This window comes from Vanessa tameamea, chromosome 25 (assembly GCF_037043105.1).
Source record: "Vanessa tameamea isolate UH-Manoa-2023 chromosome 25, ilVanTame1 primary haplotype, whole genome shotgun sequence".
NCBI lineage: Eukaryota > Metazoa > Arthropoda > Insecta > Lepidoptera > Nymphalidae > Vanessa > Vanessa tameamea.
In genome coordinates, this window is record NC_087333.1 from 6,229,071 (window position 1) to 6,254,387 (window position 25,317).

The following is a 25,317-nucleotide window of genomic DNA, read 5'->3' on the forward strand; positions in this document are numbered from 1 at the left end:
TGAAATCGTTCAGGACCTCATAAAAACTATATTAATTCATATTTCTTCATATATTTTTCATATTATCAACATCCATGATGATAACTAATCATAGATATATTGGTAGAAAAAGCGACAAAAATCGTGAAAAAACGGGAAGTACAGAAAAACTGGTAACACCAAGTTACACCTACCAGCATTTCGTTCTACTAGTATAATAAGATTCCGCAAATACTTTTAACTTTGCCAATTGATACATTAAAGCCTCATGTTAAGAAAATCCGCTTATCTTATCCGCTACATGCAGGTATCCTCACGGTGTTTCTCTTCGACCACGAGATAAATTTAAAACAAATTTAGTACATGAACATTCAATGGTGCTTGTCAGAACTATTCAGCACTGGACCATCACGGCTTATTGGTTGAAAAGAGTTATTTATTGCCTGGTTCATGTATAATCTACATTTTAAGTCGATTGTAATTTTATATTTATTTGAATCATAAAAAATTACGACGACAACACCTCTGAACTCTGAACTCTCATAAAACCTCTGTTTCTCGGGCCGAATTGACTATATCATTTATATATGTAACGTATCTGATGAAATGTTTTTGCGTCAAATGAATTTCATTTCAGTCACGTCTATAAAATCACACGGGCATCTTCATTGAAACGATTGCATTGCGTATTTGAATACACGAAATACGAATGCAAAGCTGTATTCCGTCCCGAGGTAGTTACATCTGTATATGTATATAAAAACTCGTCCCTCGGTATGCCGTGTTTATTTATTGCAAAACATAAAATAAGTATTTCATTGTAATTCTCGGAATGATCCCACATCCCGGAGCTGATTGTATTTTAAACGATCTTTTCAAATAAAACTATTTGTTAGGAACAAGTTCGTTAGAATGAACGTCACCTTGTAAGATAATACCTCCTTGACATGTATCACCTTAAAATTATCTAAATCTATATATAAATATTTATTTATTCAATATTTATAAATTGACTTAATGATAAGCCCATCTACATTGTTAAGGTACCACACATTCAACATACACTCAGCAACATTCTACCGCCAACCAGCAATACTTGGTGTGTTCCACTTTGAATGGTGAGCGAGCGAGTCCTGTAGTTATAGAGGAACAAGGTATATAACACCTCCGTGGTCGAGTAGTGTGTACACCGGTTTTCATGGGTATGCCACTCCGAGGTCCCGGGTTCGATTCCCAGCCGAGTCGATGTAGAAAAAAGTTAATTAGTTTTCTATGTTGTCTTGGGTCTGGGTGTTTGTGGTACCGCCGTTACTTCTGATTTTCCATAACACAAGTGCTTTAGCTACTTACATTGGGATCAGAGTAATGTATGTTATGTTGTCCAATATTAACACCTTAGTTGCCAAGGTTAGTGGCGCATTATGTGATGTAAGGAATGGTTAATATTTCTTACAACGCCATTGTCTATGGGCGGTTGTGACCACTTACCATCGGGTGGCCCAGTTGCTCGACCGCCTACCGATATCATAAAAAAAAATGCATTTTATGCACTTACCCATAATTTTACAGTTAGTTAATAACGGTTTGTAATGTATATTCTACCCAAAGGTAACAAGGACCTCAGTTTTATTTCCAAATTTATGACACAGTCACGATACACGGTCAGTCAGACACAGTCACGCCAGACGCCGACGAGACGGCGAGAGTTCCGCTGGTTTTTAGTGGGTATTCAGGCATACCGGGACGCACTAGGCGTCCTGGTACACCGGAAACCACATACCCCCGTAACGTAATACGTTTTTCCAGCGAAAAAAACGACCGACCAAACACGTGTGTGCTATAAATCACACTGTCATACGCCTAGAGTTCAACGGATTGTATCGAACAAGGGATGACGACCCTGCAGGTGGTGTCGGTTTGTATGTACTCTGTAACTTAACATATAATCGTTGTCAGTTTATCGGGAGGGTCTTTAAGGACGCCTTTTTGGAACGCCTAGGGCTCGGAAAAGGCTGAAAGTTAACTTAAAGACAAACAGGACATTTTAGTCCTCAGAGAGCCTTATCAGAGGCGGATGATCGACTTAGATTGATCATCATATCTTCGATATCCTTTCAAATGTTTTCCTATTTATATTAAAACTATACCTACCTACTTAAATTATTATGAATAACATGTTTTCTATTACAACTATTTCGATCATTATTTAAATACAGAGAGAACACATTATTTAGCCAAAGTCACGTGCCATCCGCACGCACGACATCGGAGATTGATTACACGGACGAAAGGCATTTAATTTAAAAAACAAATTTAAAGGATAAAATAATAACGACACGTTAAAGATACGAAGTTGGTATTTTGGTCATTTTGAGTCTTGACACGTTTTAATTGGTGAACCGTATTATTGGTCCTCGGTCTTCATCAGCAGCCTGTAAATTTCCCACTGCTGGGCTAAGGCCTCCTCTCCCTTTGAGGAGAAGGTTTGGAGCATATTCTACCACGCCGCTCCAATACGGGTTGGTGTTGGTACACATGGCAGAATTTCGTTGAAATTAAACACATGCAGGTTCCCTCACGATGTTTTTACTATAAATATATAATATTAACAAAACTAATAACAACTAAGGCATATTATAATGTAGAGGTTTATACAAACGATAGAAGAGCTTGGTGTTAATATTCGTTGAAGGTCACACAAGATACATAAATATATGTTTCGATTGAAAAAGAGTAAATACTGAGTTTATTGCCGTTCCTACTCAGTAGAGTTATAATACCGAACCTGTAGTAGCTTGATATTAAAATTAGCATTATAAAATTACAATTCAAAAGTGCTTGTAAGAGAAAACTTGCTGAAGACCCACTACCGACAAACAGCATTACTGAATATTACTGTGTTCCGGTTTGAAGGGTGAGTGGGCAAGTGTAAATAAACTACAGGCAAAACGGACATAACATCTAAGTTCCCAGGGTTAGTGGGGAAAATGTAATGATTTTGATTAACATAATACCGGGGGCTTTTTGTCTTATATATTAATAGCGTGAACCGATTTTTATCCCAGTGGTTATGGGACGATAGCTGCACAAAAAAAAACGGTTATAGTCTCATTTTGAAGAGCTCCAGCCGTAGACGTGCAGTAAATTAAAGAGCAGAACAAAGTTACTGGCCGGGTAGATAGCGGCACTATGGCTGTATGAAAAAAAAAAAAACATATGTAAAACGCGCAAACAGACGTGTTCAGTTTAAAATGAAATTAATTCAAAACAAAACCTATCATAGATTTCGAAATTCCAACCAAGAAAACATGAAATACCACCGGGCCCACAGGACCCTGACCCACTGGGTCAGAAAGAAACGACGCGGTTGCTAAGGCTACCGGGGAGGAACAGCCCGGGTAAGCAAGGCAACCTCGAGGCCCGTACCCAGCTCGGCCTTGGCCAAGCAGGATGACCATCACTCTAAAACACTACACAACAAGTTCCTCTAAACATAAACAGATGGCGCTGATCTGACATAACACATCCCATCAAATACATACGAAAACAATCCCATTAAACAAAACCCGTATCGTATTACCTTTGACGTCAAGTTATTATCTTTTAATCCAATGATCATACCATTCCGTTTATCTAGAGGCTATCGTTTTTGTTGATTCATGTTGTTATGGGAGCTGCATACATATTATGACATTGACTTTCTCGTATGTCTAGTAATCTATACTTATAATATATCTGTAAATAACAAGTCCTGACCGACTGATTCATCATCGCCGAGCGTAAACTATTAAAGTTAGGGCCATGAAATTAGGTGAGTAGAATCGTTTTATTGAGTAAGTCATTTTAGAAATTCTAGCCCTAAGGCGTTGAAATTTTGTATGGAAGTCCGTCATTTATTAAGTTAGAAACATGAAACTTTATTTTTGGAATACTGATTCAAAATTAGTAGATTACGTATGAAAGCGTTTCTGGATATTCTACCCCAAGAGATGAAAGACACACTAATGTGGTATACAAAGAGGTCTTATATTAACGTAATATTTTAAGTTAATCTGTAAATATATTCAACTTCCACGCGAGCACAGCTGCGGGCTACAGCTAGTTACCTTATCAGTAAAGATGTGACTAGTCGGTAAAGCGACTACGGCCGCATTCGTAGTTGGCGAGTAATAGGCACTATTCCGCAGAGAGTGCCGAATAACTGGCTTCCCTCATTATATACATGACCAGATAAAGTTTATATAGGAGGAATTAGATTATTTTATTACAATTATGATTATTATTATAATTAAATTAATTTTAAATAAATTATCATTCGTCATCACTGGATACAATCTGGTCGATTGAATAATGATTATGTGGTTTAAAACCATCCATATGCGAGACTTTATTTTTGACATGATGAAATTTCAATTATCCCTTAGCCCTTTATAACTTATTTATATATATATATACTTATTTATATAAGTAACAATAACACTTCATTTTTTACACAAAAACGCCGATCTGACCTGTGCAAAGCAAAAATCAAGAAAATCAGCCAGTCAGCCGACTAGTCGGTCTCTGTACGACCGACTAATCGCTTAGTCGGCGAGTCGGCCAAAGTTACAATCGGCACATCTCTACTTATAAAGAAAAGATCGGATTCCTGGGTAACACTAAGTCTTGACAACGAAATAAAATTTAATTTTAATGTTTACACTCTCGTACCGTGAAATCACGCAAAGACACTGGAGCTGGTCGTGAACTTCCGCTCGTATCTAATTTTCCATCCCATCGGATTATGAGAATGAGAGTACAGGATTCGCTTAGATTAGGTGATTTGGATCGGTAGGGTTATCACGGCTAGAACATAGAAACTGTTTCTATTCAATATTTATTGCGGATTGATATCAAATCAAATAAAAAAATATAAATCAGTATTATGGACCTATGCAGTAGCATAATACTCCATAATACTAATCAATCGACTGCAACATTTACGAATCCGCAACAAATATTTGATAACAACAGTTGCTAACCGGAATAGCCCCACTGACGGCTTGTCTCCCTTGGTAATGGTCGCCGTCGAAATCAGTAGGACATCGTCATCACTGTTACATTAATCGTTTTATATTTTAATTCCTACATTGGATTAAGAGAGGATTCCCTTCGATTTGGATTAGCGTTTTTTTTAATTAATTTAATTACAGTTCTTTGTCAAAACTGGTACGCGTTATAATACATTATTTGTAATTATTCCTGCATATTATTCGAGCTTATTCACAACAAACAAAAAGCCTCGTATGTGCGTACAATACATAAAAGTATGGTTCATTGTAATGGTCTATTCTACCAACGATGAGACATTTTTTTTGGGTCCCATACCCAAGGGGTAAAACGGGACCCTATTACATATGAGACTACGTTGTCCGTCCGTCTGTCTGTCCGTCTTTGGCTGGATCTCATAAAACTTGATTGTAAGGTAGTTCAAATTTTTACAAATGATTTAATACAGAATAAAATAAAGATTCAAGGGGCTCCCATACAGTAGACATGAATTTTGGCCCTATTTATAGGTCATTATATGAAACCCTTCGTGCGCGAGTCAAACTCGCACTTGGCCGGATTTTTTGTATACATATAATTATACCAGACGAAATAGCACATTTAAAAAGTACATCCTCTCACATCCTTGTTACATATAAAATACATGTGTGCAGTATTCTGACTATCTGACTAATTTATTGTCTATCAACGCACAGACAACTATAATACAAAGAGATATATTACTGGGACTATCGTTTCATAATGTAGAGACGCCCTCACACACATAAAGCCTGCACTACACCGCCCCAATCAATATTGAAAACTAGTGGCATCATTTTTAAAACACCTAGTAAGTAAGAATATATTTATAATTGCGTATCTAATTGAATGATAATAATTTTGAAAATCATTGTTATAACATTCTAAATTGATATTCCGAAACTGTGGTGACCACAGATAATTAAAACCACAGACACCACAAAAAAAATATGTCTATTTGAAAGATGTATATTTAATTCGAAAAATGTATGTTTATACATATGTATATGTTTAAAATATTTGGGTAAATTTGATTAGAAAAAAAAAAAAAAAACAAATAAAAAAAAGTATTCTAGTTGACTTTCAGGCCGGATATATTATATAATTGTATTTAACTAACATAATATATCTCAAATAGTGGAAAACAGTAACTACTGAGTTTCTTACCGTTCCTTCTCGGTAGATTCTACTTTCCGTACCGGTGGTAGCTTTACTGTAACGCGACGATTCAAAGCGATTTATGAGCCTACATGAATAAAGAATATATTACTTTTTTGGTAAAAATTAAACAATATTTGAAATGGAGTTCATTTTATATGAATGTATAATATTTAAACGAAACCGTACGAAGTTATATATTAACATGTGTCAAGTAACATACTTAAATGACACAAAATTTCCTGAAAGAATTTCGGTCATAGCAATGAAGCCGCCTTTTAACCTGCTAAATATCCTGTGCAATAAAGTTCACAAATGAAGGACTTACCTCTGCCCAGAAGCAGACGATGAGTGATGATCCAGACATCATCAGAGGGTAGTAAGCTGATAGTAGACTAGTCGCCCAACCCTCTTGGAATGCAGACTGCGGACAAAAAATTTTTACATTTTTACTAAGATCTTTTGATTTTTTATGGTAAGTCATTGCTCTAAGCTTAAATATAATTTTAATTTAATTTATGTCATTCATGTAGGTGGACTGGCAAATGGGCCAGATGACGGTAAGCGATCACCATCGCCTATAGACAGTAACTATAAGAAATATTAAGTGTTCCTTACATCTCCAATGCGCCGTCCAACTTGGGAACTATGTATGTGTATACCTTGTTCCTTTAGTTACACCAGCTCACTAACCCTTCAAACCGGAACACAACATTACTAATTACTGTTTGGTGGTAGCATACCTGAGTGGGTGGTAACTACCCAGACGAGCCTGAACAAAGCCCTACCACCAAAAGACAAGTTGTCCGGAGACAAAACACATAATGCGTGGATGGTACACTGGTACTTTGCAATCCTCGTATCTTGTGTATGAATCAACTTACCGGTGACACAAAATACGCGCCGCGGATCAGAGACGCGAGGAATGCGACCAGATACAACATCTTCTGAGTCGTAACTTTGCAAGCCCTCAGGAAAGTGGGCGCCTTCAGTCGCCTGTACTCGGTGACGACGCATATCGTGAGTTGCACCGCGCAGACGAACGCGACCAGTAGGAACACGCCCCCGATGCCTGGAACGAGAAACGATACAGATTCAACATTCGTTCATTAATTGATATAAATGTCTCCCTGCTTAACCAAGACCTCCTCGGACCATCCCTCGGAGGAGAGGTTTGAGCATATTTCACCACCTGCTCATGCACATGTGATAGAATTCCAATGAACCCAAGCCTGCCCCATATAATAAAAATAAGGGCTTAGCCCAGCAAAAGGTTTACAGGCTTTCTGCATAAAAATTGAATGAAGTGTATACTTAAAATACTCGTTTATAATTCATATCATGCTTGTACAAACGTGGAGAGCACATCCAGAGCAGCTGGAGAGCAACAGAAAGAGGTTTGGATGAAACCTGTTTGTGTAACATTCTGACACATGAGAATCATCGAACACCAGGTACTTACAAGCATGATAGGGCAGGTTTGGCCCAGCGCACTCGTCTCCCGAGTACCGTATCTCACAGAGACAGGTACCGTTCATGCAATCCCCGCGACCGCTGCATCCGAGCGCACAGCCCGCTCCGCGAGCCGCCGCCGACATCACTGCGTCAGCGTAATACGCTAATAACGAACGCATTTTAATACTAGCGACGGTGACCGCCGCTGGTTGTAGCTGAAAAAAAAGAAAAATCATATTATTTCCTTATCTAAACAGTACCAAGTACTTCAGAGATAAAGTATATGTGCTACTGTTTGGTGGTAGTTGGTGGGTTTGAGGATACGCATGTAGCAGAATCACTTGGAAATTAGACTCTAGACTCGAACACATTGAATGATAAACATAAATTAAGCACGTGTGCATACATTCAGTAATGCCTGTCTGGGTTTGAACCCGCAAACATCAGTTAAGTTAAAAAACATTGTATTGGTATTTATTTGGTTTGCGTCCACTATCGACTTCCTGTCGACCAATATCTATTGAGCAATAAACGAAATTAAACCAAAGTAGTTTAAAAAAATATTAGTCAAAGTTGAACGTGGCTATCTTATTTAAATCAAATGAATTCCATTCTTAATGACTTTATTGTTTCAATGGAGCAGATATTATCTCGTCTATGTAACACGCGATGGGGAAAACACGAATCATATTGATCGGTAGTTAAAATTAAAAAATCGTTTAATATTTTAAAACAAACATAATCGAAAAAATAGTCTCTGCTCAAGTAGGCTCATAGGAGCACTTTTGAATTGTCCTTCGAAAAGTAGATTCCACTGAGAAGCACCGGCACGAAAATCAGTAGTTACACTTTTGCACCATCTTAACAAAATAATATGTAAAATATAAACATATATACATCCTGCCTAGACAAAAAATACTAAGTCCACGCTTTTTACCAATAATATAATCTTGTATTGAGTAATATACCTTATTTATCAATGTTTTTTTTTACATCAGATAAAAAATTTTAATCGGCCAAGTTCCTTAATTCCATATCATATATCTAATTTCATTGCTTCTATTTGATAAAATCATTTTTATTTATTTTATTTATTTTTATTGGAAAAGTTACACGATCAACTTATCACTAAGCACTTAAAATTAATATCTGACTTGGGTAACATACAAAGTGATACGTCTTTAAAGGTGTAAACAACAATCATGTCTGTGCGTATCGTCTGTTCAGATGCTAAAAAATATTTCTCAACGTAGTTGTGTTGGTTGACAAAAATCGACTGAAGCGAACGCAGTCTTAGACACAAATATAACCTAACCTTTTTTTTCTCCCTGAAAAAACTTGATACGCTTTACTCGTTTCCTCTGCGTAAAGTGTAGGACTCACCGGTGCCCCGAACGCCGAGTGCTTTTTAGTACACCAAAATACCCGTTAAAAACCCAACGATACCCTCTCACGTACCTTCAACAGGCGCCACGGTATCGCTTTCGGATACCATCGAGTCAATTATAACCTAACCTAACCATCGGATTATCATCTACATACTGATTTAACGTTAAACAAATGATATTAAAAATTACGAAACCGGTCTTATAAATTAATCTTGAGAATACAAAATCGACTGTGTGAACGATGCCTTAGAGACAATTATAAATTAGGCCACACACATGTCATAAATTTTAAAGTTGCCGGTTTAATATTCCATTAAAACTTATTATAGTGTTTACGTGTTTTTATATCCAACGAGCTGATGCAACTTCGTTCGTGTATTCACTAACTTGTTAAAAGGACTCGCGCGTCACAAAACATTTCATCAAACAAACAAAGATACGTAAACATTTACAATATAAGAAATACTAGTTTTCGCCTGCAGCTTCTTCGCATGTTAGGTTTTAGGTATGAAAAAGTATTTCCTTCGGTTGCAAACTTGCTTCATACCAAATTACACCAAACCAAACCGTTCAGTGATTTAGCCAAAAGAAGAAGATCACCTGATGGTAAGTGTTCACCTTCACCCATAGACGCTATAAGAAATAACAACCATTCCTTCCGCAAGCCAATGCGCCACCAACCCCGGGACCCGAAGAAACCGGAACACAAAAATACTAACTATTGCTGTTTGGCGGTATAATATCTGACGAGACCCTAAAATCCAAGCGACGACTATACATTTATATATGTAACTAATGTACCATTAGAACAGATTCAATCCCTATTAATGAACACCTTAAATGATCACTTACATAACTTCGATATGAGCAACGCTTTGAATGGAAAATTAATTTAGTAGTACATCATTTTAATATTGTATTTTTCTTTGACGTAGTTCGAGTTTAACAATGTTACATTGTATGAGCTCGTTTTTGCTCGCATCGTTTAGATGATTAAGATGGAAACTGTATACAGTTACAGGCAAGTTTCTGATATAGCAGTGAAGACCCATCTGCAAGTAAATAGGAACGTCAAATAATTAACAATATTTAATATAGTTTACAATATTTATTTTCCCAGTTTTTGTTACAATTATCCATTATCTTCCGCTTTTCAACCCAGATTCACAATTCCCATGTCAAATTCAAAAATATTCTTCCTCTACTTTTATTATAAAAATGTCAAACCAAACAGTATTCATCACATTGATATATACCTGTGATTGAATATAACTCAATAGCTAAAAGCTATACAACCTTAAATTATTATTTATGAATATTTTATATAAAATAATTTATAGGCTTATAGTAGGTACCTGTATTGGGGTTACAGGTATAGTACGACACAATTTGAATGTAGCATGAAAAATTTAAAAAAAAACCAATTAATCGTCAATTTGGCGAATGTATTTGGTTATATGACATTATAAACTATTACGTTTGCGTAAAAATTATTTTCGCATAACAAATATATAGTTGGATGATTTTGAAGACGCACTTAATTCGGATGCGATCGGTTTTAGGAATTTTGCCGATGCTACATCTAAGTTGTGTCGTGCTATACCTACGGTTACAATCGAGTCATATTGTAAATTTTGATTCAATAATTGTTACGTAATACTAAGGCGCTCTAAAAGTAGCTCTTTTTTTATGATATAGGTAAGCGGACGAGTATGGGCCACCTGATAATAAGTGGTCACCACCACCCAAAGACAATGGCGCTATAAGAAACCATTCCTTACATCGGCAATGCGCCACCAACCTACGGAATTAAGATATTATGTCCCTTGTAACTGTAGTTACACCGGCTCACTTACACTTCAAATCGGAACACAACAATAATGGGTACTGCTGCTAGGTAGAATATCTGATGAGTGGGTGGTACCTACCCAGACGGCTAGCACAAAGCACCAAAAATGTATTTCTATAGTGGAACACATCAATACCCCTCTACAACATCAGTCACTCGATCCGTACAAAATTTCATTCTTGTCACAATACAAGCACGTTAAAAAATATCACGTACATAGGTATTCGGGATTAGATAAAGATATCTCGCCGAACATGCACCAATAAAATATATTTTATCCGCAAAGACACGGTTAGTCGTAGTTATTTCATATAACGACTCATAAAGTTGAGCTAAGTGGATATTTGCATTACATTTTTTACATTACATTAACAGCCTGTAAATTTCCCACTGCTGGGCTAAAGCCTCCTCTCCTTTTGAGGAGAAGATTTGGAGCATATTCCACCACGCTGCTCCAATGCGGGTTGGTGGAGTACACATGTGGTAGAATTTCGTTGAAATTAAGCACATGCATGTTTCCACACGATGTTTTCCTACACTGCCGAGCACGAGATGAATTATAAACACAAATTAAGCGCATGAAAATTCAGTGGTGCTTTGAACCAAAAATCATCGGTTAAGAAGCGCGCGTTCTAACCACTGGGCCATCTCGGCTTATATATCTCGGATATTAGCATTAATAAACAATATTACAATCAGAAAATTAATTAATAAACTTCGGATTCCATAAAAATTAATGGAATATCATAAATTAGTAATAATGGATTATAAAAAAAAAAAAAACATTCTAATCCGAGAGCTTCATAAACACCGGAAATCCGAGACAACCGGAAACACAACTGATTTCACGGCCACCATTGCGATTTATATGGTAAATAGGTAAATGTCGCCGAATTATGTCGTTTGCAAACTGGTTATGAGGTATAAACGCATAAATGAACAAATACATCAAACTTAGGCTTTAGAACGAAAAAAAAAATATCAGAGAGACTGTTGAAACAAATGGATATAACTGAATCTATATTAATATATAAGTGAATCTTTCATTGGTATCATCCCCCTTATCCCAATTTACTTGGGGTAGGCGCAGCATGTCTTCTTCTTCCATACTTCTCTGTCTGACGTCATCTGACAAGTAAAATTCTTCCTAACCAGATCGTCTTTCACACAATCCATCCATCATTTCTTTGGTCGTCCCCTACGTCTATGTCCACCCACATCCATTCTCAAAACCTTTCTCACAACATGGTCCTCATTCCTCCGCATAACATGCCCATACCAAGACAGCCGGTTTCCAGATAGCTTCTCGGTTACCGGTGCCACTTTCAAACTCAGGGCGGATCTACGTTATGGCTTGTTGGGCTTCAGCCCAGGGCCCCGTGGATTCAAGGGGTTTCAAGTCTACGTTAAGATATGTCTTAGGTGGGCCCCTAAGTAGTGTTAGCCCAGGGCCTTCTAAACTTACGGTCCGGCCCTGTTCAAACTTCCTCTTATGTACTCATTCCTCACTCTATCCATTCGCGTAACACCACGATGAATAAATCTTTCATTGGTAATGATTCGTTAATACTTTTTATTTATTATATATGAAATTTATTATGTACTAATGTACTGTAGGTTTCTATAAAATAAATAAATAAAAGTAAAATAAAATATGAACGTTTCGGGTTATCGATACAGAACTGTCGAAGCCCTCAACTCAAAGAGATATACCATCAATGTTTATGTATTTTTAAATATAAAACATATTAGCCCGGCTTCGCTCGTCTATTAGGGGATTGTCGTCATTAAGCATAAAAAGTAGCCTATGACTTCGAGTTAACTTCGTACCAAATTTCATCAAATTCAATTGGCAGCGAAAAAGCAACTGACAGACAGACAGAGATACTTTTGCGTTTATAACATCAGTATAGATGTACGTATGTACACGTGTACTTATATGCTCATTGTCTTAAAACATGCGTCACCACCACGGATTTTATTTAAGAATAATTGGAAAAGTTGCAACCGATAAAATTTTAAAATATCTGTGTATACACATTCAACATGCAACCACTGGCAGCCTAAATGAGGAAATTGGAGGTGATCAGTGATCAGGTGATCACCACAGAGATAGTGATTGTGGAGCTGACCATGAGTAAATCGAACGAAATTTTCCAAGTATTTTAATAATTGTATTAAATACAATACCAAAACAAACCAACAATGACAAAAAATCTCAACAAAAACATATCGTACTCACAAGCTCATAATTATTTAAAAATAAAATGTATATAGTATCATAATTTTATGTGCACTTAAATTTTTATCTTATATTATAGACATAAAGTTCAAAATGGAATAAATAAAAATATATTATATAATAAAGATCGTCTGACAGGCAACACGTTTCTCGTTTAAAAAAGCATTATTCTCAAGTCGCACAAAAAAGTTTCTGCTCGTTTGTAAAACGACTTACATATTACAAACATAAATATAAAAAGTTAAGACAACCATTACTACAAAAAAAAAATCAATAAAAACAATTACAGTATTATTAATAACAAAATTATATTTTGAAATCAAGAATCAATTTGAATATATTATAAATTTAAGTGGACTGTATGTATTATTGATGTTTGTCAAATGGGCCACATGATTGAAATTGGTCACCAACGCCTGTAGACATTGGCTGTATAAGAAAATATATAATATATTAACCATGATCAATGCGCCACCAACCTTGGGAGCTATAATGTCGTGATGATCTCTAGTCCCTAGTGATTGGCTTACTCGCAAGTATTACTGTTTGGTGCTAGAATATGTGACGAGTGGGTGGTACCCAGACGGGCTGGCACAAAGACCTACCAAGACTCCATTATTGGATAATGGATATATATACACTTTCCGATGCACGAGGGTGTACACTGTACATACTTCAAACTCAGGGATGTTACTGAGAAATTTTCGATGGAAACACCCAATAACTTTATATAGGCCCCAACCTTATGGTTTGAAGTAATTGAACTAAAATCCAGACGCTAGACCAATGAGGTTATAAGTTATTTTAAAAATGAATACTTTGTTTCAGAAAAGTCGTATTGACAGAGTCGAAAATTTATTACAAGTTTACCTTTACGTTTAGCTTCTAAGCAATGGTCGTCGTCTATTTTATCATTTTTTTTTTATAATTCAATTACCTTGATTTTATTACACGCTATTGCTGTCTCTTTCTAATGCACGGGATTAATTCTGACAGCATGTCTTCTAATTTTAACTTCAAGTTTTAAAGGAGCGAGTTATTTTGATTAATATGTTTTCACACAAAAAAAATGTTAACCTTAAAAGCTATTCATATTATTGTATGACGTCCGACAGAGAAGTATGGAAGAAGAAGACATGCTGCGCCGACCCCGAGTAAAATTGGGATAAGGGCAGGAGGATGATGAACCTTAAAAGCTATTCAAAGTCGAAGTCAAAATCTTTATTAAATATAGAAGCGTTCAACTTGCTTACATATTGTTAAAAATCTGCACCTGAAAAGAACCGTTGAAAGATTTTTTTTTTAATTTGCGAATTGGTATGCCGAGATACCCCATTGGTTAGGTTAGGTATCCTCAATCTTTCTCCAAACCATGGCGAGGACGACCATAGCAGTGGATTCAGTGGGTAGGAATCATATATAACCCGGTTTCCCCCCGGGGGTCCGGGTACCTTAGTGAAGGATTGAACTGCGTGAAGAAAAAAAAATAGGTAACCTCATTCTTAAACGAGGAGTGTGTGTTTAAATTTTGCTTTATTTGTGTTTATAATTCATCTCATGCTCGGCGGTGAAGGAAAACATCGTGAGGTAACCTGCATGTATTGAATGAAAATGTGAACCCATCAATCCGCATTAAAACAGTGGAACAATCACAGCATTGTACTCGTGTGAAGTCGGGGCGGGTAGCTTGTAGAAGATAAACCACAAAAATACATCGACTTCCGTCCCTGATCTCTTCGTAGTTATTTATGCAACTGAGGTCGTTGCACTTTCTATATCTAAAATTATCATCACGAGATACCGAATGAATACACACGAAACACGAGACTTTGAACTTACGCAAGTAATTTTGAATAACAATTCATAAGATTTAATTAAATGTATATCTGGACTAAACAGACTTAGGTGAGAAATATGTCTATTGGTTTCTATTAAAACCCAAAACTTACTTAGCCGAGTGCTAATAAACGTTGTATAGTGATCGTTATTGTTGATTTAAGTATCTGTAATCAGTTCAGTCATTTTCACTAAAATAAGGATGAACCTCGGAATTCGATTTACCATTCTACAATTTTCCTTAAAAGTATCATAAAATTTCGTATCCTTGTCTTAGGCTTGTTCAAGGTCAAAGGACTGTAATTGTAAACAAATAATCATAGAACCAGTAAACTCAACATGTATATAATTAGTACTTTCCCGCTTTTCCTAGGCTGTACCTGAACTCTTTACGGTTCTGTCAAAAGAATCAAAATCAAAATATACTTTATTCAAGTAGGCTTTTAAGAGGACTATTGAATCGTCATTTTACAAAACCATATCGAAGCTAACCGGATCGGAATATAGATTCTACCGAGTATATATAGTACATCCTGCTTGGAAGTCAAAAAGCATTAGCTTCAAGATTTTTTATCATATATATCGTCGAGTTCTGAGAATTAAAGGAACATAGTACACTTGTGACGTATTCACTTACGAACGCACCATTCCACGCTAAATTACCGTTTTAATAAAACAAACTTAACATATAATAATCTAACTAGCTGAATCTAAGGCTTTACCCGCGCGAAATTTATAAAAAATACTTCCAACCCGTTTTACCCACCTTAGGGGTGGAGTTTCGTAAAATCCATTCTTAGCGGATGTCTACACCCTATAAGGAACCTACCTGCCAAAATTCCAGTCTGCGGGAGTTATAGTTTCCGAGATTACGTGATTAATCAGCGAGTGGTATTTCGCTTTTATACATATTGAAGATCGGTCTCACACACACTAAGAGACATTTTGTAAGCACAAGTACCACTCATACTAATTGCAAGCCGATAATAATTTAACGTGAAGCGTCGCCTCTGTGTGCGAGGAGATCTGTGCAAAGGACTTATGCTACTAAGAAAATTTAATTACACAAAGTCTTCTTCAGCCTTCATCGTCTTCGAATTTCAAATTATTGGTGTCAGAATGAGAAAAATCTTCATGTAAAATTATACTTTCATTTTTCATTTCATTCATCGCTTTAGTACTAAAGAATATTAATTAATTATTCATCGAATCGGCACAGTTACGATTAATTGTTTGAAATTAGATGATCGTAAACGACCCAATGTTCTAATTTGCAGTAACAGATGCTATTAAAAAGCAATCAGGACATTGGCATACATTCGAGCAATTATCATAATTAACATTTGCCAAATTCATAATAAAAACCATCACAAATGAACCAATAACTACTGAAGATACTCATGAATAGTCAAACCGTCTCTCCTTTGTTCCTTTTTAGCGATTGCCACAAAGTGTCTCTCTGGGTTTCCATGTCAAATCTGCATTGCAGTCTATTTTGACGGACGATATTATACGAAAACTTAAATGAGCATTTTGTTAAATATAACGTTAAACTGGTAACAATGCTAAACCTTTAGGGTTACCATATAAATTATAAATCAGTATAATTAAGTAAGTCCAATAGTTCAATTCAACCAAATATATTAACTAATATTATAAATGCAAATAATATTTTTTGTTCGTTACGTCTAAGACGTAATTTTAATTTATTAACCGATAGTTATTAAATTTTACAGAAAAGAACAAAAGATACGTGCTATCTCAAGCACACGTGAAACCTCGGACGGAAAATAGTAAGTAATTAATTTGGATTTAGTATTTATTGATATCTAGGCAGGCTATATAAAAGTTTAAACTACTAAACTAAATTAAATCCAAAATAAATTTACATAATTGACCTTTTTTTTTCGTTCGAATTTTTTTGTTTATGGATTGCCAAAATAATATCCTTCGTTCAGTCCAAACGATTTCAGCCTACGGTTATGTTGGAAGCTGTTGAAAGCATATTGGCAGATACAAGGTGACATTGGTGACGGTGCCAAAGTCATAGGAGTCGACTAAAAAGTCAAACGTATAACGACTACCATTACTTGCAAAAAATTTGTCTAACACTGTACACTGCTGAGCTCTTTGCTCATTTTAGTTTTTAGAGACAAACTATTAGACCCTATTATATTTGATGTTCCATCGAAGGTTAAAGGTCATACATGCATGAAACTTTACATCCTTATGAGGAATTCCTTCCTGTATATACAAATAAATAAATTATGAGGAATTGCAAATAGATCTGAAAAAAAAATCAATAGTGTTGCCAGATCAACGTGTTTTAACCTTTACGTCATCTGCGTTGGCAATCACGTTTATATAAATTAACTTCCTTATTTAGAAAAAAAAATGTGGTTTTAATAGGTACAATAATCACAAGATAGATATCGATCTAACCAGTTCTTCTTGGACAATTAAAAATAAAGGTCCATTTGATCAATTTCGGCCAAAAGCTTAAGTCGCAGAACCAACGCCTTTCCAAATTTTCCGAGGCACGGTGCAATACTTCGATTAAAGGATATCAGCTATTATATTTAAATAACCTACACCTTAGAAACCTCGCTATACAATCTTACATAAGTAATAAGATTGCCAGTTCCGTAGTCAGTTTCAAAAGAGCTAATACACGCCAGTCTCGTTGTAGGCGGAACTAGTCTAGTCTCGTCTAGTCCAGTATAGGTTAAAGGAGAACCCGGAACTTAAAGGTACTCTCAAGAAATATTTATGTAGTTGTATATGTATACTTCTTTTTTATTACCTTATTAAGAGGCGATTACCTTCCAAAAACAATATATACTGATATTATAAACTCGAAAGTAACTCTGTCTGTTACTCTATTATGACCAAATAACAGAACCTATTTTAATGAAATTTACTATGAAGCAAGCTCGAACCACAAGGAAGGTCATAGGATACTTTTATGCCTTACATCTGACGATCAAACCCCAAACTTGAGCAAAGTCACAGGCGACAACTAATTATACTGTTGAGCGAATTCTAACCAAGGCTGCCAATATTAAAGTGACATATTTAAACGACTGAGTGCACGATTCAAAGTTCACACCTATGCACTCTTGTAATCCTATGGGACGAGAATTTGACAAGACCGGGGAGAAGGTGCGAGGTAAACGACTTTGCGTACTATCTGAGGTACGTGATACCATATTAATGATGATAACGATTACCACAGAATAATGAGAGACTAAGGCAGCGATGCTGATTACAAAATTCAAATCGAAATACAATAAATCAAATATAATCCTAAACTGTTAAACACTACGAATAAAAAATGCCATCACGAAATCAGTTTCGGAATTAAATCAACAAAATATTCTCATCAACTATGAATATAATATCAACAATCAACAATTCATCGCGTCAAAATGTAACAATTATATACCTATATTATATATGTATACAATGATAACGCAATATGATAACGTATATGTTACGATAGGGAAAAGTAGAACAAAGGATATATTCATTGATACAAACTATTTTCAGACAGGATACAAACATAAAACAGTTTCATAGTTACAAATATCTTCTTTAAAAGTCGTGTCAGTGAGTTCATGCAAACTCTATTTCTCTATCCTTTTGAACACTTGCATTCGTCCGAATAAAGATACCCTACGAGATTTCAAAGACTATTTCCGAGAAAGGTGTACGAAAAATAGCTATAAATTACTGATTTTTTTTGTCAGTTCTTCTCGGTTGAATCTACATTCCGAACCGATTGTAGCTTTAAGTTTAATACAATTATGTGAAATTACGATTCAAATGTGCTTGTGAAAGACTACTTTAACTAAGTATTTTTTGGTTTCGATCTACTTTAATTGACTTTTGACTTATGGCATTTGCCATTTACCAGTATAGTATTGTACTAACATGATACAGATATGATTTGGAATAGGGTCGAAAACGTATCACAGCCGTTATAAATTTATAGAATTGTTAGGAAATGCTTCGAAGGATGTACCAAGTATGGCTTAGATTAACTCAGTTACAGAACTGGTTTAGCAAGAACAAACAGCAACAGTTCAAGTCAATACCATAAGCGACACGTGATCACATATAATACAACATTATTTTTTATATGTAAGATTCCATGGTTGAACTTGTAAATAAAATACATACAAGGTGACGTGGAAATTCTAAGTAAATACCGAAACATCTTCCGCGTTTTTCATTATATTCTTAGAAAACAGTATTACAGAGTATTTTGTATTATTATGTTATTTATCACAAGTATTTTTTTTTGTCTCTGAAAAATAATTACTCTGTAATCGTATCGTTTGTTTTCGTAATCAGTCACGTATGTTATAATCAATTATATATTACATGAGTCTCGTGTATGTACAAAAAATCTAACAATTTCTATTAAAACAGCGACAGAAAACTCTACATGGTAGAAACCGAAGTCACTTCCCGCACTCTGCACGCTTAGATCTTTTAAGTAACGGCTTTAAATGAGTTTTTAATCATACAACGAATGATATAATAGGAAGGATTATATAAATGATACATGCATCATATAAAATTAACGAGAAGCCGATAATTTAAACTTTCCTAGCCGGAGAAAAACAAGAATATTTCTGTATATGTTCTCCAATCTAAGAGTTGTATATAGACCTAAATTTAGCGATTGTCACAAGTTAACTTAACGGTAGGGCTTTGTGCAAACCCGTCTAGGTACCGCCAGTAGGTACCACCCACACATCATATATTCGACCGCCAAGTATTTGACGCCAGTATTGCTGTATTCCAGTTTAAAGGGTGAGTGAGTAACCACAGGCAGAAGGGACATTGCATCTCAGTTCCAAGTATGGGACATTATAAGAAATCATTAATGTTTCTGACAGTAACAATGTGCAGTGACCTCTCACAATCAGATCGCCCATTTGACAGCCTTCCCATGACATTAAAAGAAAAAAAAAAATCATATATACGTATATAATATATTAATTGAAAAGTAATCGAAGAATATTCTGCATTCAGACTAACGATAAGAGCAGAGCCGAGATGGCCCAGTGGTTAGAACGCGCGCATCTTAACCGATGATTTCGGGTTCAAACCCAGACAGGCACCACTGAATTTTCATGTGCTTGATTTGTGTTTATAATTCATCTCGTGCTCGGCTGTGAAGGAAACCATCGTGAGGAAACCTGCATGTGTCTAATTTCAACGAAGTTCTGCCACATATGTATTCCGCCAACCCGCATTGGAGCAGCGTAGTGGAATATGCTCCAAACCTCCTCAAAGGGAGAGGAGGCCTTTAACCCAGCAGTGGGAAATTTACAGGCTGCGAATGCCTCAAATCTCAATCGCGTTGAATTGTTCTAATACGTTTATACTTCATGCTCCTTTTTTATAGCATTAGTTGGCGAAGTTTAAGTGGTCACCACTCACTATAGACACCATTGTAACTATATGCACAAGGGATATAACATCTTAGTTCCCTAATTTGTGAGGCGCATTCGCAATGTAATAATTAAAAAGCGCCACTGTTTATGAGCGATGGTAATCATTTACCATCAGATTTTCATTATCCAGACCGCCTACATATCATAAACATATAAAATCAAACAAACCGACTAATGCTGTCAAAATAGAATGCACTGAATCTAGTTTTAGTTTTTTCCGAAACTATTTTATAACCATTTACTTGTCCCAATTCCATTTATTTGGGGTCAGCGCCGCGTTTATTATGTGTTTTGAAAAACGTTACGATTTCAGCCAAACCACTGTACCGAATTCGATTAAATTTAGTATGAAACAATCTAGAACCCCAAGGAAGGACACAGGCTACTTTTTTATACTTAACATCTGACGACCGAACCCTAAAATCCGCGGACGACAACTAGTATATTTTTTATGTATATGTTACTGTAAAAGATCGGTAAATCTAAGGTTTTATTGGAAAATCTAAAGATTTACCTTAGTTCGAGCTTTTACAGTAACATATATATATAATTAATGTACCATTAGAAAAAGATTCATTCTCTATTACTGAATACCCCAATTTATAGGCTGTATACACTTCGATATAAACTATACTTTGAATGGCATAGGATACTTTTTACCTATGAGCTGACACCAAATCCAAAAACTGACGATACTTATTATTAACATAGTATAAAACAAAGTCGCTTACCGCTGTCTGTCCCTATGTATGCTTAGATCTTTAAAATTACACAACGGATTTTGATGCGGTTTGTGTTAATAGATAGATTGATTCAAGAAGAAGGTTTATATTTATAATACATGCACAATATAGTAGAGAAACACTGATAATTTTAGAGTTTTCTAAAGTGATGTCGTAAATAAACACATTAAAACGCAAGATCATAGATGTTTGTATTGTCTAATGACTGAAAAACTTGTAAGACATTCTGTAGTATATTTAGTATCAACATTTCACCCGTGCTTAGCCGGGGCGGGTCGCCAGTATTATATAAATTAGTTTAAATCCCTAGCTTATACGTAGTACATCTGTTTAACAATTTGAATTTTAAAATACATTTCTAGAATAAATATAATTGAAATATAAAATTTACCTAAAGCTTTGTAATCAAATTTCAAGATATCTTCAATATTATATTCGTCTTCTTGCATTGTAATCAAACCGCCATGTTTATTTACATTGTTGCCTACATAACCAGTGCACAAATCTCGTGTAACATTACAATAACTCATAAAGATAACATTATAAAACCATCCTACAACAATACTTCTACACTAATATTATAAATACGAAAGTAAGTCTGTCTGACATCTTCACGATCTAACTGCTGATCCGGTTTAGATGGAATTTCGTATTGAGATAGTTTGAGTCGCCGGGGAGGAACATAGGCTACTTTTTTTAACTCACTCTTAAGGGGGTAAAATTGGGGTGACGGTTTGTGTGCTATAGGTGATGTTTAATAAATATCGTACGGGTAAAGCCGCAGGTTCCGCTAGTTATAATAAATGAAACTTCGATAATAACGTCGTAGCAACGCTTCCGAGACACTCTAGCCGATAAACGAATTCCTCAAATTTAAGTCGATAAGCGTTGCCCAATTACGAAGCCCACACACTCGATACGGAATTAATTTTTCCTACAAATCTAGTCATTATGAATACCCTTTGGTGCTTACCGGTCATTGACCTTTACCGAATATTTTAACATAATTAGATATATGCACATATAGAGAGAGCTATGTTTATTAATTCAACGCGACTAATCCGCTTGATCGATCGTTATAAAATTTCCCATTAAAAGCCTAGGCCCTAAATATACTTATATTTGTATTAGGACGATTTTGCATGAGGGCCGAATACCATCCAGACCGGCTTAGGAATCAAAAGTCTCACAAAGACAAATGATTATTCTTCAAGGAAGACAAGTGACAACTGGCAATCCTGATTCAATGAAAAAGTCGTCCTCGAAGAGTCCAATAAAAACTTGTATTGGTATATTGTACAGTCACCATATACCAAAACTTGGTAATACCTCAGTGGTTAGAACGCGTGCATCTTAACGGATGATTGCGGGTTCAAACACAAAAATTGCTGAATTTATATGTGCCTAATTTATATTTATAATTGATCTCATGCTCGACGGCGGCGGAAAACATAATGAGGAAATCAGAATGTATCTAATTTCAATGGAATTCTGCCGTATGTGTATCCAACAAAACCTTCTCCTTAAAGGGACAGAAGGCCTTAGCCCAGCAGTGGGATGGCTAATTATAGATAAGATACAAGACACGAATATATATATATATGCTTGTTAAATTATTCCGCGTGCATACGCAGCTAAAAACGTAACGTTAATTCTATTTATTGAATTCAAATCTATCTACAGTCCTAAATGTTAAAAGTTTGATTTGTAACGTCTGTCTGACTATCAGCGGTGGTAATATCAACAATGGGATGAGATCGTACTGGGTCCAGATACCAGATACAACAAATTGACAGTTTATCGCAATGGAATCTATCGCTAATCGAGTATCAATCCCCACACCCTAAACCAATATACATAAGACTTATATCAGAACGCGCAGCATGTTTACATGTCTAGTAATACCATCACCCCACTGGTGACAGATTGGGGTTCATTTTATGCGTACATTAATTTTTCATTGCACCCTATCATAATTGATACAGTAACTATTTTCAATTTTAGTTTGTATATATATATATCCTTACATTAAATAATAATAACTATATAAACGTAGATATACGTATATCGATGTAACGGTTCAACAGACAGACGAGTTACGAATAAAACGGATGCGTCACATGAACACGATCCCGCGGCCTCTCAAATCAGTAACGAGGACGGATATCACAGGGTATTAGTGGATAAGAATCCCCAAAACCCGGCCCCCCATTTAAGGTCATAGCTGTCATAACTTACATTTTCTATGATGTGTTTACATTTCACTTTATTCATTTATTTTAAATAATTTTGCACAAAATATATATTATTGCATAGTATAAAACAAAGTCACTTACAGCTGTCTGTCTGTCCCTGTGTATGCTTAGATCTTTAAAATTACAAAACGGATTTTAATGCGGTTTTTTTTAATAGATAGAGTGCTTCAAGAGGAAGGTTTATATGTATAAAGCATGCACAATATATTAGAGAAACACTGATAATTTTAGAAGTTTCTAATGTGATGTCGTAAATAAAGATATTTTTGTGCTTACAATGCAAACGCTGGCTGAACCCAACGAGATAGATCAAAATAATGTACTGCAATATTGTACACCTTAAAAAAGTCTACAAAAAGTCCGTGGTGGTATATATCTTTCTCTCGGGGACAACCCACAGTAACCATTTTTCTTCATCTTTGACTTTTTACAAGAAATAATGGTTTAATTACGAAGCAATTTTAAGCAACACAGTATTTATCCTTACCAATAAAATACCTTAAATGCATTGTGCATTTCATATAGATCAATATGGCTCTTTACAGCACGTAATTTAAATGAATATTTTTGAAGATATTACAGAATTAAGGGAGGGACATAGCAGTTTGCATTGTCTAATGAAAAAAAAAAAACATTCTGTAGTATATTTAGTATCAGTATTGCACACGTGCGAAACCGGGGCGGATCGCTAGTAACTGATAACTTCAGAGTAACAAAAGACTATCAACAAAAGATGCGCAAAGGCGATGTTATCGCTTAGAACGAACTCGCACAGACAACCTTTGGTGAAAGACGTTTTGTAAGAGAACAGACAATTGCATTTAAATATGAGAGAGAAGATAATAACTATTACATAAGAACATTTATATTAAAGTACATAACAATAAACTACACACAACTCAACAACAACAACAACATTCAAATAAACACACACATCGAATTATACAACTACATACTATTTCACACATACAAACATCCTCCATATCCATACTTTATTTAGAAATGGACAGAAGATAGATTTTTAAAGGATCCTTAAAGATGCACAAGGATTTCAATGTGAAAGGACGTCAATGTGCTATCAATTTGGGATATAAGAATTTGTTACACTGGCTCACCCACCTTCCAAACACTGCTAATTGCTGTTGACTAAAATGATTAGTAATAATCATCGTAAATATATATCCAAAAATATCTCGTTAAGAATTTACAAGAGAATATTTATATGTGTAAACAAATATTAATAATACAATAATATTGGACCTTAAATCAAAACATTTATGACGAGTATTCCGTCTGCCGCTACCACCGGCCGATGACCATTAAGATTAAGATCATAGATGAACAAATTTTTATTTTGACATATATACAATGATATTGTGTTGGGTGCGTATGTGTACACGTGTGCGTCTGTGTGGGCGTCTACATTTACGTGTCCCATGGAAAAGAATTTTATCCAACACATGTGATATATATTATATCACCATAGAATTGTAAACGCCGTTAGATTGTAATATATCTCGCGAAATTGTAAACTGCCGAAATATTGTGTTTAACTCAAAATACGAAACGTAAAAAATTTCGATAGTTTATGACATTTCGGTTAGATTAGGTTAGCGTTTATAATTTAACTTAAATTACGCACTTCGATAGATTATAATCTACAGAAAAATGGTGCGTTAAATTATAAGCAGTTATGTTACGGTTCACAATCTCGCGAGATAGATTATAATCTAACGTTATTTACAATTTTATGGTGACGTATATAAACGGAAATTAAATACAAATAAACTAAACACTCGTCCCTGTTTGAACCCGCAATCCTCGATTACTATTCATGCGATCTAGCCACTCGGTCACATCGGCTCCTGTGTATAATT

At 35.4% G+C, this 25,317-nt stretch overlaps 1 protein-coding gene across 3 annotated transcripts in view; it reads right to left on the bottom strand.

Moving 5' to 3' along the window:
• The window catches only part of LOC113393623 (uncharacterized), a 91,807-nt gene that overhangs the window by 35,651 nt on the left and 30,839 nt on the right, over nucleotides 1-25,317 (bottom strand). For all 3 annotated transcript variants that reach the window (XM_064219057.1, XM_064219059.1, XM_064219058.1), the window contains exons 2-4: nucleotides 7,667-7,874; nucleotides 7,089-7,276; nucleotides 6,533-6,628 (exon numbers count right to left, since the gene is read on the bottom strand). In XM_064219057.1, the coding sequence (XP_064075127.1) occupies nucleotides 6,533-6,628; nucleotides 7,089-7,276; nucleotides 7,667-7,838 (456 nt within the window). In that variant the 5' untranslated portion in view covers nucleotides 7,839-7,874. The remainder of the gene's footprint in view (nucleotides 1-6,532; nucleotides 6,629-7,088; nucleotides 7,277-7,666; nucleotides 7,875-25,317) is intronic.